Consider the following 17,245-nt stretch of genomic DNA (forward strand, 5'->3'; position numbering starts at 1 on the left):
AGTCCTCGTCTGCACCTTCCGAGTCCAAATGCAGTCAATGCTCGAGTCTAAAAGTCCAAGTCTGAGTCACGAGTCCTGAAAATCAGTCCAGGACTCGGACTCTACAACACTGCTACAGACTACTCAGCCTATTTTAGTCACACATGCACTAAACCAGGTGTCCTAGGGAAATATAACATGTGTTTTCCAGTGTGACCTGATGGTGAACGGCCTTGAGAGAGGAGATTAGAAGCCTGGAACACAATGTAGAACATGCAGAGGCTGAGACACCAGTCCTGAGAACTAGACGGACAGACAGCATGAAGCTTCTCCTTCTTCTGACACTCTTTGGAGGGGCAGGTATTTATAATAACAACAATAATAATATGACTTACTACAATAGTGTCTTTATACCTGTATCACTGTACATATTAATACTACAACTCTGTACATACATCTGATTAGCACTATACTCAGTAGTACTTATTTATATATCGTATACCCAGTTCAATCACCTGTACATTGTATATTACTGCTGTACTTTACTGTTACATTTGCACTCTGGTTGGATGCCAAACGTCTTTTCGTTGTACTGTGCTTGTGCTGCATAATGCCATAATATATTTTAATCTCATATAATGTAATGTAATGTAATCTAATCTAATGTAATGTACTGTAATCTTCTAATCTCATATAATCTCATTTAATATAATAACTTTAGATTAGATTAGGTTACAGAACAAGCAGCTTCGTTTACATCTTCCCTCTCTCCTTGTTTTCCTTTCATTTAAAGGTTTAAAAAAAAAAGCCTTAAAGGAGCCTTAAAGGATAAAATAATCCTAGTACAGTTTTGAGTAAAACATCAAACATTTGTTTTTTCTTTCAGAAAATTATATCTTGCAGCATATTTTAAGTTTTTCTTTCTTATATTAAAATATATTTAGTTTTTAAGAATTTGTAAAGGATAGGCAAAACATGGACAGTAAACATGTGCTTCAGCCTATTCCTTTTTTTCGGCATTGATTTTGGATTTTGTGTGTGAACTTGCCTTGAATATGTACATTTGTGATTTTTTTCTTTTTTCTTTTCTTTTTGTAAGTCCACACGGGTGTGTTTGATTTGTCTGTAAACAATACCAAAAAATAAACTTCATTCATTCATTCATTTTCCATCATCATCACCAGTTGCCGGGGCGGAGGAGGACAGGATAGTCGGAGGGTACGAGTGCCCGAAGAACTCAGTGCCCTACCAGGTCTCTCTCTTCACAGGGTACAACTTCTGCGGGGGGACCCTCCTGTCCGACGAGTGGGTGCTCACTGCCGCACACTGCAAGACCAAGTAAGGACATAATCCTCTGCACAGGGTCATAGATGACGTTCAAGTTCAAGTTCAAGTTTCAAGTTTGCTTTTTATTTGTCACGTATAAGGTACATGTACATTACAGTGAAATGCTTGGTTCTGTATGAGACCCTGAGAATGTGCTTCATACAATAAAAAAAAGTAAGTAAAAGAGGAATAAGTCCCAACACTATACAATATACAATGTACAATATACAAACTAAAGTACAACCTAAGTACAATGAAGTAAAAAGGCAGACAATGAGGTTAAAAAAAAAGGCCAGATGCAAAATGACGTATGATGTAGTGCAATTCTCCTTAATAAATAGATAAATATGATGTAGTGTTAAAGCGTTTAAAGTGTCTAAAGTGAGTGTGTTGTGATACGAAACTTCTAAAGGGGCAGGTGCTCAATTAAGACAAAAATAGTCACTCACTGTCACTCAAAATGATCATCAAAGCTGTACAAAAAAGAAAAGGCACATTTTCTTACACCTTGGAGCTAGATTTTCACCAATTTCACCAATTTCCTGGCCGCTACCTATATGGATTCCTTAAGATCTCTAGATGTTTCTATTTTACTCTGATATTAGAATTGTCTGCATTTGTACTTCATTGTACTTTCATTGTACTTAGGCTGTACTTTAGTCTATATATTGTATATTCGTATAGTGTTTGGACTTATTCCTCTTTTACTTACTTATTTTACTGTATGAAGCACATTCTCAGGGGGCTCATACAGAACCAAGCATTTCACTGTAATGTACATGTACCTCATACGTGACAAATAAAAAGCAAACTTGAAACTATAGAGCCTCTGAAACCGGCCAGGTGCTCAAGCGCCTCATGTGCCTTATCACAAATCTAATAGCGGTTATCCATTACACGGCTACTGGGAGTCCAAGTAGAGGTGGGAACAAACAGACAGCAAGCAGCTGTCTACACAACAACAATACTGTGTGGACCCAGTGGACGCTTTACATTATCACATGTTTCAGACTTGTGATCAAAGTGTTCTGTGATAACATTATGCTCAGCTTTAACCCTTTCACTACCACACTACAGAAGGTTAACCCTTTCACTATACCACACTACAGAAGGTTAACCTTTTCACTACCACACTACAGAAGGTTAACCTTTTCACTACCACACTACAGAAGGTTACCCCTTCACTACCACACTACAGAAGGTTATCCCTTTCACTACCACACTACAGAAGGTTATTCCCTTTCACCACCACACTACAGAAGGTTAACCCTTTCACTATACCACACTACAGAAGGTTAACCTTTTCACTACCACACTACAGAAGGTTAACCTTTTCACTACCACACTACATAAGGTTAACCCTTTCACTACCACACTACAGAAGGTTAAGCTTTTCACTACCACACTACAGAAGGTTAACCCTTTCACTACCACACTACAGAAGGTTAACCTTTCACTACCACACTACATAAGGTTAACCCTTTCACTACCACACTACATACGATTAACCCTTTCACTACCACACTACAGAAGGTTAACCTTTTCACTACCACACTACAGAAGGTTAACACTTTCACTACCACACTACAGCAGGGTATCCATTTCACTACCACACTACAGAAGGTTAACCCTTTCACTACCACACTACAGAAGGTTAACCTTTCACTACCACACTACAGAAGGTTAACCTTTCACTATAAAAATAAATCAATAAATCAATAAATATCAAAGTTATTGGAGTTTCCCCTCCCACTCTCAGAGAATCACAATGGTCTCCATTTGGGGTTGAAGCTAAAATCCTATATGTATTTCATCTAAACGTTGCATATGCCTCGCATAATATGCCCTTGAAGAGTTTGACTTATAGATGAAAAATGTGTCATAAGTCAAGACACAGGCCAACTGAACATCACAAATGTAGACAAACATTGTATTGCCTCAAAGTCATGTAATGGTCCTTTCTCCATCACACGTGGTACAGCCCTAGTATCAAAGGCTCAGACAATACATCTCAGTCAGAAATAAAAAATGTAAACAAAACCAGCAGTGGCGCAACAGACAGTATTTCAACAGAGTGTGTGTGTGTGGGGGGGGGGGGGGGGGTGCCGGGCTGCAAATCACAGATGGCCCCTTTAACTCCTGCAGGTCAGACGTGGAGATTCGCCTGGGAGAGCACAACATCTGGGAGTCAGATGGCACCGAGCAACACATTATGTCCGCTCAATTCATCCGCCATCCAGATTACAACTCCCGCACGCAGGACAGCGATATCATGCTGATAAGACTGAGTCGGCCGGCCACGCTGAACAGCTACGTGCGCCCCGCAACCCTCCCGACAAAGTGTGGCGTTGACGGGACCATGTGTCAGATCTCTGGATGGGGGAGCCTGCGTCCCAGTAATGAGGGCTGTGAGTATGTGCCTGCCTGTGTGTGTGTGCGTGTGTGTGTGTGTGTGTGTGTGTGTGTGTGTGTGTGTGTGTGTGTGTGTATACTGTATACTGTATACTGTATTTTGTATTTCTTTTAGTATTTCTGTTTTTATATTGTACAGCACTTTGGTACAACTTCGGTTGATTTATAAATATAGTTGACCTTGACCCTGACCTTGTGTGTGTGTGTGTGTGTGTGTGTGTGTGTGTGTGTGTGTCTGTGTGTGTGTGTGTGCGTGCGTGCGTGCGTGTGTGTGTGTGTGTGTGTGTGTGTGTGTGCACATGTGTGCATGCTCGTGTGTACTGTATGTGATGAGAGACAGCTTGCATTCTTTTGTGGAGGGAGGGGGGGGGGAGCTGTCTATATTAATTCAAGATTTGAAAACACAATACGTAAATTAACTGTGACACAATGATCAAATGGGACTTTGAAGTGCTTATGATGCATTCGTTTTATGGTTGGAGGTGGGAATTTGCAAGTGGGAAAAGCGCCATCTGTAGTCTGTGCGTTTGAGCTACAAAGTCGCTCACGCTAAACTTTTATTGTTATGGTTTGTCTGGCTTGAACTACAACTCACAGACAGTTTACAAGGACATATAGCTAATATACTTATTATGAATGTACTAAAAACAACATAAAAACGTAAAACGGTGTGGGTGGCCATATTGAAATGACGTCAAATGACACAAAGGCTTTTATTGGGGGTTGAGAAATCATACCTGAGTTTGCGACTAGTAACTCTGAGTTGACGCGCCATTTAAAAAATAATAATTGGCTCCTTGCCTATCTTTTTCTACCATCCCCCAATTTAGTTATTATACCAATTCCCTTCCTGGTCGTTGCACTGCCATACTGTCGGTCTGGGGAGGGTGTAGAACTACCACATGCCTCCTCCGATACATGTGGAGTCAGCCAGCCGCTTCTTTTCACCTGACAGTGAGGAGTCTCACTGGGGGAACGTAACGTGTGTGGAGGTTCACGCTATTTCCCCCATATCCCCTCCCTGCTGAACAGGTGCCCCGACCGACCAGTAGGAGTCACTATTGCAACAAACAGGACTCATACCCCACCGGCTTCCCACCCGCGGACACTGCCAATTGTGTTCGTAGGGACGACTGACCGAGCCGGAGGTACCGCTGGATCCGAACCCACTCTGCGGTGGTAGGCGAGTGCTTTGACCGCTACGCTACCTAGCCGCCCTAGTTGATGCACCGCTTTATTTGATTTTCCCCAGTTGGGAGGTCGGAATTTCCTCGATAGTTATAATCGAATGCAGCATTGCACCCAAGTAGAGAAACACTTACCGTGATCCATTTCTTCCTACCTGTGTTTGTACTCTCATGCTCTGCAATCCAGCCAGGTATCCTGACAAGCTGCAGTGTCTGGAAGCCCCTCTCCTGAGCGATGACACCTGCTTCAATGCCTATCCTTTCCAGATCACCGACAACATGATCTGTGCCGGCTTCCTGGAAGGAGGCAAAGACTCCTGTCAGGTGATTCAAGGCTCACAGCTACAGTAGAACATTGATTGATTGATTGATTGATTGATTGATTGAAAACTTTATTAACAGATTGCAGAATGGGTACAGTACAGTACAGCTCAATACATACAATTGTTAAGGGGATGCAGACCAGAGAAAGACTTTCGTCTTGTTTACATTAGGGTCCCCCATTTTCAATTCATCATAACATATATGACACACACGACATACAGATAGACAGTACTGCTACATCTATACATTTATGACATACCAGATTTGCAAATACAGTACTGTTTGTGATACAAAAAGAGTCCAGAAAAGAGAGTATATACATTTGACGTAGAAATTGTACATTGGAGGAGGTTGGGTAGGTGGGGTGGGGTTGGGTGGGTGGGGGTGGGGGTGGGGGGGGGGGGCTGTACATTGGAGGTGGTTGGGTGGGGGGGGTTGGGTAGGAGGGGTGGGTGGGGGACACTGTACAACTGTACAAGCAAAACTGTACATTGGAATATTGACAGAACCATACTTTGTCATTTACTGTACACTGGAGGGGGTTGGGTTAGGACATTTACAGGGGCCAGTTTCGAATTGCAGTCTCCCGTAGGTGTTCTTTGAGAGTGGTTTTGAAAGTGGTTAGTGATTCACATTCCTTTACAGCTTTGGGTAGGGCGTTCCACATTGATGTGGCATAATTGCGAAACGTGTTTAGTCCCTTGTTTGAGCCGAATCTGGGTTTAACATGATTTGTGGAGCTCCCTCTGGTGTTGTGATCGTGGTATTCACTGACCTTTGGGAAGTATTTTGACATGTACATGGGTACCTCTGTCGTGTAGTGTATCTTGTAGACCAGGCTCATTGCAAGTCGCTGTACTCTGTCATCTACTCTAAGCCATCCTAGGTTGTCAAAGTGGGCAGGGGTGAGGTGGGTTTTAGGAGTAAGGTCAAGCAGTAGTCTGACCAGTTTGTTTTGAGATGTTTGTAATTTTGTTTTTAGCGCCTTTGAGGTGCTTTGGTACCATGAGGTGCAAGCATAGTCGTAGTACCCTTGAATGAGTGCTCCTGCCAGAGTCTTCAGGGTATTCTTGTTTACCAGAGAGGAGATCCAGTACAAGATTCGAGTTCGTTGGTTGACTTTTTTTATTACATTGGATGCCATTTTGTCACAGGAAAGATTAGCCTCTAGGATGGAACCCAGGTAGGTAATTTCATCTTTCCTTGTGACAATATTGTCACCCACTGTAACTGAGAAGCCGTCGGTCTTGCTGAGACAGACAGACAGACAGACAGACAGACAGACAGACAGACAGACAGACAGACAGACAGACAGACAGACAGACAGACAGACAGACAGACAGACAGACAGACAGACAGACAGACAGACAGACAGACAGACAGACAGACAGACAGACAGACACCATGTCTGTTGAGCCAGGCTGGATGGGTTGTTGGAAAACTCTGGACTAGATCCACAAAGAATGGATTGCACGGAGCAAGTTGCACCCTTACTTACAATTAATTATGAATTGAAAATGGGGGACCCTGATGTAAACAAGACGAAAGTCTTTCTCTGGTCTGCATCCCCTTAACAATTGTGTGTATTGAGCCGTACTGTATTGTACCCATTCTGCAATCTGTTAAATAAAGTTTTCATTCATCAGATACCTGGTTGAAAGTGAAATTTGCTCAACGCCCATGTGCAGTAGATACTGACATCCAGTGGTGCGTTATTGAAATCAACTGGGATTGCACGCACATAATGGCGCCACGTGCACGCGCACTCCCGTCGCGTGCGCGCGCTCCCGCGAATGCGCATTTAATGTCCCATCGCTTGAGCACAGACTACAGACAGTGCCTAATTGCCTCTACGAATGGAATGTAACACATGTCATTCACAACAAGTTAGGTGTGAATGTATCTGAGAACGTATTTAACACACCTGACGACCGGCGCTATTGATATGCAAATAGCGAGTACTTATCTGGGCTTGCACGCAGTGCAACCCCGTCCCATGAAGAACGCATGCCTGCCGACATCTGCGTGCCCTCACCAACGTCCGGTGACAATATAGCTGCAGCTACCATGTGTTGTCAAGCTATTGTTATAAGGACCCCAGTCCAAGCTACAACAGTCTACATTCCCTTAACAATTGTTTGTATTGAGCCGTATTGTATTGTACCCATTCTGCAATATGTTAAATAAAGTTTACATCCATTCATTCTGCTAGCATTAACGATTGCATGAGCAGCTGGCTAACGTGAGCTAACGTTAGCTATCAGACCCTGTTAGTCAGAGCTCCTCTTTCAATCTTAACAAGCATTAAACAAAATGGCCCAGTCATCTATTCACCTTTGTTTAATACACGAGGCGTTCTCTAATGTTATCTAGCTACTGATAGCTCCTGATATCATCAGTTTGTGCTGGCTGGCTAACTAACGTGAGCTAACGTTAGCTGCTAGCCACAAAAAGCAAATGAAACTCCATAAGAACACTCCCATTACCGCCGCATCCCTGTGAACACACCCACCACCTAAAGTGACAGTACAACTAATAATATAACATAAATATAATACTGAATGAGAATACTGAGACCTCCATTACGGCGCCTACAGTATTGTGACTGTATCTGTTTGTCTTTTAACCACTGCACGTAATTTGAAGTTGAAGATGTTCAAGACTAGAGATGCTTCTAATGGGGATAGCCAGACCCGACTATTAGTCAGGTTAACTCGCTGAACGTTGAGCGCCAGGACCCCCGAAAAAAAGTATACTCCGTTTTCATCGTTATTTCTTTTATTCGATATTCCCATTCATAAAACATCCCAGGAGCCTGTGTTATCACTGGGGATGGGTCTGTGTTAAAGTTAGAGGTTCTATGTAGGATTGCAAGTAACTGTCTAACTGTATATAACTGTTTCGACTAGAGGGCGCTTTAGGCGGAGCCACTAATGTTGCCACCAGGTGGCGAGTATTTAAGGAGATGTCTCCTCCCTCTCTACCTCTGCCCCACCTGCCTCTCACGGAGAGGAGAACTCATTGTGCTGCTGCTTTACCATGCAAATAATAAACCACACTGATTAATGGCTGAAGATAGAAACCATGCCTCTTGACCACATTATTGTCGCCCCATAGCCAGATTCTGTCAACAGGTTATGGGCCCAGATCACGCAGGGGCGAAATAATAAGGGTAGCAAGTTTAGCTGAAGTATAGGCTAGGTTAGCACCGGGAGTACCGCGTGGCTAGACGCTAGGCCAACAGGAGCTAAAGCTACGCCCACCATCAAAGAGCAACATGGAATCCAACACGACGATCCTGCGCGTCAGGAGGAAGCGGGGCACCGACCCCACCGACGCGCTGCTGCTGGAGCGCAAGCGGACCCGCCCGGAGAGCAGCGCGCAGAGCCCCGGGGAGGCGGCACCGGGGGAGACGGAGCCTGCTGAGCCCAACGGAGGCGAGGGGGAGAACCCCGTCTTAGAACTCGTGGCAACCAAGGGAAGGAGCAAATGGCCCTCATTTAATGGAAAGGCTTTTGGTAAGCTTTGACTGACTTTTACGAAACTCAGAGCATTTTTTGTCTCTGGCTTTCATAGCGGTCAGTATTTCAGTTTGCATCCATGGCTCAGCACGATTTTTTACCCTGGTGGTTCTTAGGGGGGCCATGTTGTTTAGTATTGATGAAAATTTGGTTTTGAAGCCAAGCCAGGTTTCTTCAACCAGTGTACCATTGAGTTCATCTGACCAGTCCAGACTCTCCAGTTCAAGGTTAAAGGCCTCGCTAGAGTAGGTTTGGAGGTCTCTAGATGTGACTGTTTTGTGACAGCCAGCCTTTTGCTTTAGCTTTTTGCGGGTACAGAATATCATATAATGATCACTTAACCCACATGCTATAACCCCTTTATTGGAGATCTTGGACTTGTCAGAGGTCAGGATGAGGTCAATGGTAGTCTGAGTTGAATCACATACCCTTGTGGGTTGGGTGATTAGCTGGCTGAGGCCGTGCAGATCACAAAACCTATTGAAGGATTTGAAGACGGGTGCATCTTTTTGATTGCCGTGTTCCAATCCCCAATAAGAATCTTTTCAGCATCCTCAGCTCCAGCTAAGCACACATCCAGAGTATCATAAAAGCCAGTTTGATCTGGCGGTCTGTAGATTGTGCCGACTAGAACAGATTTAGCCCTTTCAAATAGAATTTCTACCCATACGGTTTCAATTGTCTCATGATGAAGGTCAGTACGGTTAATGAAATTGGTGTCCTTATGAATGTACATACAAACACCACCTCCATACTTGTTTCTGTCATTACAGACAATAGAATAGTTCTCCAACTCTATTTCAGGGTCTGTTACAGATGAGTCAAGTTTAGTTTCAGTAAAGCATATTATGTCTACCTTACCGCTAATAAACAGGTTTCTTATTTCCTCCAGCTTATGTTTTATGCTGTTTACATTCAGGTGAAAAATGTGTAGTCCGTTTTTATTTGCTGTGGTATAGATGTCGTCGAGTTCCAGGTAAATTTCTTCATCTGTCAGTCACGATATTCAGACATGGCATGAGATTATGGGTCATTGTAATTACGAGGATTTACTGAAAGGTGAAAAGCGTAGACCTGACAGAGAATGTGTAGTGTGCATAAAGGGGAAGTTTACTCAATTGAGAAACAGAAATCCCACAGAAAAAGTAAAGGTACCACTTGCGCTAGTTAACACAGATCTAGCCGGTCCAGTAAGAAACGAGTCCATAGGAGGCTTTAGATATGTACAGTCTTTTACAGATGTGTGCACAGGGGCAGTGTTTGTTTACTTTCTCAAAGCAAAGAGTGACACACTCCAGGCCACGGAGAAATTCCTGGCAGACATAGCCCCTTATGGTAACGTAAGATGCTTGAGGTCCGACAACGGAACCGAGTTCACAAACAGAGAGTTCCAATCACTGTTGAGAAGGAACAAGATAAGACACGAGACGTCATATCCATATTCCCCACACCAGAACGGAGTGGCAGAGAGGGAATGGCGCACTCTTTTCGAAATAGCTAGGTGTAAGCTAGTAGACAGTAACTTACCTAAGAGTCTATGGCATTATGCGGTGCAAGAAGCCGCTTACACCAGAAACAGGTGCTTTAATAAGCACACAGGCACCACCCCGTATACAGCACTGACAGGAAAGAAGTGTAATCTAGCTAGAATGCACAAATTTGGATCAGTGTGTTATGCTTACCTGCAGGACAGAGGAAAGCTCGAGTCCAGATGTGAAAAAGGACTCTTTGTAGGGCACGACAAAGGAAGCCCCGCTTTCCTAGTTTATTATCCCGGTAAAGGGGGAGTGCAGAAACACATGCTAGTCAGGTTTGTCACAAAGACAACATGTGAGAGCGAGACACAGACAGAGGAGCCAGAGCTGGACTCCAGAGTAAGGTGTGAAGAAACAGAGACACCTCAGCCCAGTGTACTTAGCAGACAGACAGTCAGCAACCCCCAGAGGGCGATGACGAGGAGCACCCGAGGGTGACGTCACGTGCCCCAAGCAGTGGGAGGTATCCCTCAAGGGAACACAAACCCCCAAAGTATCTGACAGACTATGCCCGGAGAGGAAGTGACGAGGATGACAGTACACTTACCACCATTGATTACTGCTACAGGGTAGTCAGTGGGGTACCTCAGACCTTTAAAGAGGCCATAGTGTCCCCTGAATCAAGTAAATGGGAGAGAGCAATGGATGAGGAGATGAGGTCTCTAGAGGACAACCACAGCTTTACTCTAACCAAGTTACCAGAGGGCAGACAGACAGTGGGAGGGAAATGGGTGTACTCAATCAAGGAGGGTATTGAAGGCCACGACAAGTACAAAGCGAGATTTGTAGCTAAAGGTTACAGTCAGAGGGAGGGGATAGACTACGGTGAAACATTCTCCCCCACAGCCAATCTGACCAGTGTAAGGGTAGTGATGCAGAAAGCAGCTGAGGACAATTTGATTTTACATCAGATGGATGTGAAGCCAGCCTATCTGCACGCACCCATAGATAGGGAGATATATATGGAACAACCTGAAGGTTACGAAAAGAAAGGAGAGAAGTGTGTAAGCTAGAAAAATCCATTTACGGCCTGAAACAGTCTGGGCGAAATTGGAACGAGATGCTTCATGTCTCATTGAAGATCGCTTCCTACAGAACCCAGTAGACCCCTGTGTTTACTCAAGGGAGTCAAAAGAGTCAGGAAAGGTGATCATCGTCATTTGGGTGGATGATTTGATCATCGCAGCAGACAACACTAGAAACCTAGAACAGGTGAAAGGTATGCTCTCCACCAGATTCAAAATGAAAGACCTTGGAAGGTTAAAGTATTTTCTAGGCATGGACTTTGAACAGTCTGCCAATTGTGTAAAAATATCCCAGAAGAGATATGTGGAAAAGATCCTGAAACGTTTTAACATGCAAGAATGTAGATCAAGGGAAACACCATGTGATAAAAAATTTGACTACCAGGAAGATGCTCAGAAACTGACAGATGTAAAAATGTACAGAGAAGCTGTGGGTAGCCTCATTTATTTGACAACATGTACTCGCCCTGACCTATGTTTTGTAGTGAGAAAATTGTCACAGCATTTTGCTGACCCCACAGAGGAGCACTGGATTACAGCAAAACTTGTTTTTCGTTATCTCAAAGGTACAGCAGATAAACAGCTGTGTTTCAGAAAGAGCAGTGAGGGCTTAGGGCCTAAACCCTACAGTGATGCAGACTGGGCAGCTGACACCACAGATAGAAGAAGTACCACAGGATATTGTGTGAGTCTGAACTGGTTTCATTTATGATGAATTGAAAATGGGGGACCCTGATGGAAACAAGACGAAAGTCTTTCTCAGGTCTGCATCCTCTTAACAATTGTATGTATTGAGCTGTACTGTACTGTACCCATTCTGCAATCTGTTAATAAACGTTTCAATCAATCAATTCAATCAATCAATCAATGGAAAACAAAGAAGCAGCCCACAGTGGCACTATCAACTTGTGAAGCCGAATATATGGCTCTAGCTATGACAATACAGGAAAGTATTTATCTAGAACAACTGCTCCAAGGGATGGATACCTATGTATATAAGAAGACTGTTGTTTACGAGGACAACCAGGGAACCATTGCGATTGCTAGAAACCCTGTGTGCTGGCAGAGATGTAAACATGTCGATATAAAATATCATTTCATCAGATCTGTCATTAGAGAAGAAAGAATGACACTGATTTATTGTCCAACGGACGACATGGTAGCAGACGCTATGACGAAACCTGCTTCCAAACTGAAATTGAAGAGATTTGAAGAGGTCATGTTTGGTGTGTAAATATTGACTGCCATATTCTTTTTGATGTTCTGAAATGTATTATTTTCTTTGTAAATTGTTTTTGAAGAAGTTATACAGTGTGCTATACAACCCTAAGTGGGAGTGTTAAAGTTAGAGTTTCTATGTAGGATTGCAAGTAACTGTCTAACTGTATATAACTGTTTCCACTAGAGGGCGCTCTAGGCGGAGCCACTAATGCTGCCACCAGGTGGCGTCTCTACTTTTCGTAGCTCCATTTCTGCAGACCCCTCTCTGATTGGTTGAGCGAAGCCCCTCTCTGATTGGTTTAGCTCGTCACGCGGTAAAAGGCGGATGTAATGTTATCATATCAAGAAGATAAAAAGAAATGTACTACCAGATTCGCGTATAACGTTATTTCGCGTGACTTCACGGTTTATTCATAACGTTATGCACATTTCACAACACAGCCAGCTGTCAGAAACTGTACATTGTAACGTTATGTTATTTCGCGGCCTGCCCATTTGATGTTCCCAAATCATATTCAGAAAGTATCACAGAGACTTCTATTGACCAAGGAATTAGTTATTATTAGTAAGACACAACATTTCCGTAGCAATTGACCACCAGACTCTTTCTCTTAAGGCATTAACTGGGTTAATTAATATAAATGTTATATTGTAACTGTCTAGTTACACATTGGTTCCGAAACATGTATGTTCCAGGCTGCAATTAAAACTTTGAATCTGAGAGAGCTCTGGTCAGCGAAGCCGGCGATGCGAGCGATTATTATTGGTTTTTAATGACAAACCAATTACATAATCCATAACATAATATGTGTAAAGGCACACACAACATATTCCAGTTAACGGTATATTTTTTTAATGATTCGTTATGGCGTAATCAATACTTCCATGCGTATAAATTGCGTTCGCGACCTCCATGTTTTGGGGCTATTCATCAGAAAACTCTGATCCGGGATTCGGCTCCCATCCGTCGGGCAAGAACTGTGGGTTTTCAGCCTCTCTCTCTGGAGCTTAACGGAGTTTCGACTCCTGGCTAGAGGAGCCTGTCGCGGCTCATGCGCATGCGCGCGCTCGGCCAATCAGAGAGGGGTCTGCAGAAATGGGCTCAACCAATCAGAGAGGGGTCTGCAGAAATGGAGCTACGAAAAGTAGAGACGCCACCAGGTGGCGAGTATTTAAGGAGATGTCTCCTCCCTCTCTACCTCTTCCCCACCTGCCTCTCACGGAGAGGAGAACTCATTGTGCTGCTGCTTTACCATGCAAATAATAAACCACGCTGATTAATGGCTGAAGATAGAAACCATGCCTCTTGACCACATTATTGTCGCCCCATAGTCAGATTCTGTCAACAGTCTGAGATTGAAAAAGTCCAATACCGCCGCCTGCCGCCTTGCGGCCGCTATTGCACTCCATTTGAAACGATGTGGTTTGGTGTGTCGGTCGATCTGCGGCCTGCGGGCAGAGTCTAAATAGTCGGGCACACCAAGTGCTTATAACATTTACATTTACATTTAGTCATTTAGCTGACGCTTTTATCCAAAGCGACTTACAAGTTCTGCACGACAAGTCATCAGGAAGGGTACAACTCTATCAGCTGAGTAACAATGTTCATCAAAGTGTTGCGTGTTACAGTGTAGGTTAGTTTATTAGGACAAGTGCATGACAGTAAGGTTAGTTAGGGTTAGTTATTTTTTTTATTTTGTTATTTAATTTTTTTTTATATTATTTCAGATAATGGTTGAAGAGGTGCGTCTTAAGTCGACGGTGAAAGATTGGACGTGATTTGGCTGTCCTAACTGGGATGGGTAGTTCATTCCACCATTGTGGGGCAAGGACTGAGAATAGGCGGCTTCTCTTTGATGACCCTCCCGGAGCTCGGATAGGAGTAGGTCTGAGGCGGCCAGAAGCTGCAGAGCGTAGGGGCCTTGAGGGTGTGTAGTTAGAGACCATTGACCGGAGGTAGGCGGGAGCGGTTCCCTTTGCCGCACTGTATGCTAGGTCGAGGGCCTTGAAGCAGATACGTGCAGCAATGGGGAGTCAGTGCAGGTCCCTAAGAAGTGGGGTGACATGGGCCGACTTCGGTAGGTTTGAGATCAGTACATCCTAGTCAAGGTAAGGGCTATATGGTATCAATCTTGCATTGATCCGAGCATGCTTTCATTGTGATCCGAAAGTGTTACTGTAACGTTACTCCACAATGTATGCCGTTGGTGGCGATCAGAGCATCCCCTTTCACGCATTCATGATGAAACATAATACCGATAATATAAATTTGATTTGAGAACAGTAGCTAGTCCAGGGAAGAAACGATAACGCTTTTACTAGAATACACGTTTCCGGCCATTACGCAGCCTTTTGGAAATTACACCAGACCGCCCTGAAACTACACTCATATTCACGACGGTATAAAACGGGAATGTATGGATGGGAAAATTATCTGTTTTTTGCATCTTGACCGGAAGAAACTCAATGACAATCGACTATATTATTAGATCCATAGCTATAATATAGCTTTAGGCCTGCAAACACAGCCACGTATCCCCATGTTAAAAGGCGTTGGCATTTCAACGGTAAGGTAAACAGTGACCTCTGGCGCTGAATGAGTTAAATAAACCTAAACATAAACACAAACACAAACATAAACATAAATACAAACATGAACACAAACATAAACATATAAACACAAACACAAACATTAACATACCCCCTCCCTCCTCCTCCCCAGGGTGACTCTGGGGGTCCCATGGTGTGTGACGGGGAGCTCCAGGGCGTGGTGTCCTGGGGGCACGGCTGTGCTCAGAGGAAGAAACCTGGGGTCTACACTAAGGTGTGCAACTACGTCTCCTGGATCAAGACCACCATGGCCTCCAGCTGAGCAACACGTGGGATTTAGCAACATATATATATACTGTACATATATATATTAAAACATATATATAAAGTCATCTGTGTGATATACCATGCTTGCAGTGTACTTATTTCAGTGTTCAGTGAGTCTCAGGGACAAATTTTAGAGCTTCAGTGAGGCATATAGATTTTATAAAAATGTTGTACTTTTGACAGCAGTTAATCGTTCAAGCTTGTCCGGTCCGGTTCTGCGAGGGAAGCAAACGTTTCTTATGTTTCTGGCTTCTGCCTCTTCATTCAAGTGTTCAGGTGAACAAGGTTGAGGAATGAGGACGCTAAACTGGTCATGTACATTCATAGTTAAACCCAGTAGAGGTTGAGTACTTTTAGATGTGTCACATCCACCCTCCAGGGTCAAGGTCAAGGTCACCTTTATTTATATAGCACATTTAAAACCAACCAAAGTTGCACCAAAGTGCTTCACAGTACAAAAAAACAGACAAATTCAAAACACAATATAACGTGCACATACAAGTCAATACAATACAATAAATACACTAAATAGGTACAACAGGACCAGGGATGTATGACTTAACAAGCCTCAAAAAGCCAATGAAAACAAATTCGTTTTCAGCTGCGACTTAAAGAGCTCTAGGGTCTGGGCAGACCGGATTTGTAGTGGCAGACTATTCCACAACTTGGGGGCAGCCGCTGCAAAAGCTTGTCGTCTTTAGTGTTTAGCCTAGACCTATATTCAATTATGAACTCAAGCAAAACTGCAAAACTAATAAAACCGTTTCAATTTCTTGGTTCAAATTACACAAACATTGCCACATAGCATCATCAGACCTGCCCAGTCAGAACCGCCTTGGGGAAGTGAATTTGGTTAGAAATTGCATCCACGGTGCCTGGAAACATCTGACTGTAAACAGGACTGCACACATTTAGAGTAAAAATCTTCATAAAACAAGACTCAGACACAGTGCGTTGACATATTACATCTACGGTGCCCACCATCCTGTCTAAGTGCCCTTGAGCAAGGCACTGAATGCCCAAATTGCTCCAGGGGCGCTGCACTGTGGGCGACCTTGCACACCTTTAAAACCAACCGAAGTTGAGCCTTTAGACCTTGGGACGTCTAAAAGTACCTCATTCGATGACCTCAGTGCTCTAACTGACCGTTATTTTTATTTTGATGATGGATTATTGCATTTATTCAGTTATATTCCCGAGCTGTCCAATGTTTATGTAATGGACTCGCCTGATTCATCGTCTGACGTGCTCAGTTCTTAGTGTGGTGGGCGGTGCATAACTGTGGTCTGAGTTAACTGTTTCAACGGTGTCAACTTTTTCACAGTTACAGTCCTCCTAGTCTACCTAGTGAAAAGAATATATCTAGCTCCCTCTGCTGGTGAATCAGTGACATAGCCTATTGTATCCATAGTAACTTTTCCACCAAGTCAGGCCTCTGATCCATCATCCTAAATACACCGGCCACCACACAGCCTTGATGTAATGACATCATGCTGACAAACCAAGGCTCTGGTGACCGAGCGAGCGGTTGGTCTGGTGGCTTCTATTTCTGTTTGACACACTGCATGTCCATCATTCACGACAACTCCTGTGGCTTAGGGTGTGGCCCTTTCACCAGTGGTCAGTAGAGTTCCCCCTGGAAATAAAGTATCTGGGGATGTAATTAGTGAATTATCAGAACAGTGATTGTCACTTTTTTCCCAATAAAAAAAGTTATTTCATAGTCATAATAATGATGATAATAATAATCATCATCATTGTCATCATTATCATAAAAAAGGAACAGTAGTGACATAAGATTAAAGTTACAAAAGCACCCCTCTTCTGCATAACAACTT

General features: G+C 43.5%; 1 protein-coding gene across 1 annotated transcript; it reads left to right on the top strand.

Moving 5' to 3' along the window:
• Positions 1–954: 954 nt before the first annotated feature.
• Positions 955–15,402, top strand: LOC311223537 (trypsin-3-like; the record flags this gene model as incomplete). Its single annotated transcript, XM_084308318.1, has 5 exons — positions 955–961; positions 1,164–1,317; positions 3,451–3,713; positions 5,092–5,228; positions 15,253–15,402. The coding sequence occupies 5 exons, from the start codon at positions 955–957 to the stop codon at positions 15,400–15,402; spliced, it is 711 nt and encodes a 236-aa protein (XP_084164444.1).
• Positions 15,403–17,245: the final 1,843 nt, after the last annotated feature.

Source organism: Notolepis coatsorum, assembly GCF_963971535.1.
Source record: "Notolepis coatsorum genome assembly, chromosome: 2".
In the NCBI taxonomy this organism is placed as follows: Eukaryota; Metazoa; Chordata; class Actinopteri; order Aulopiformes; family Paralepididae; genus Notolepis; species Notolepis coatsorum.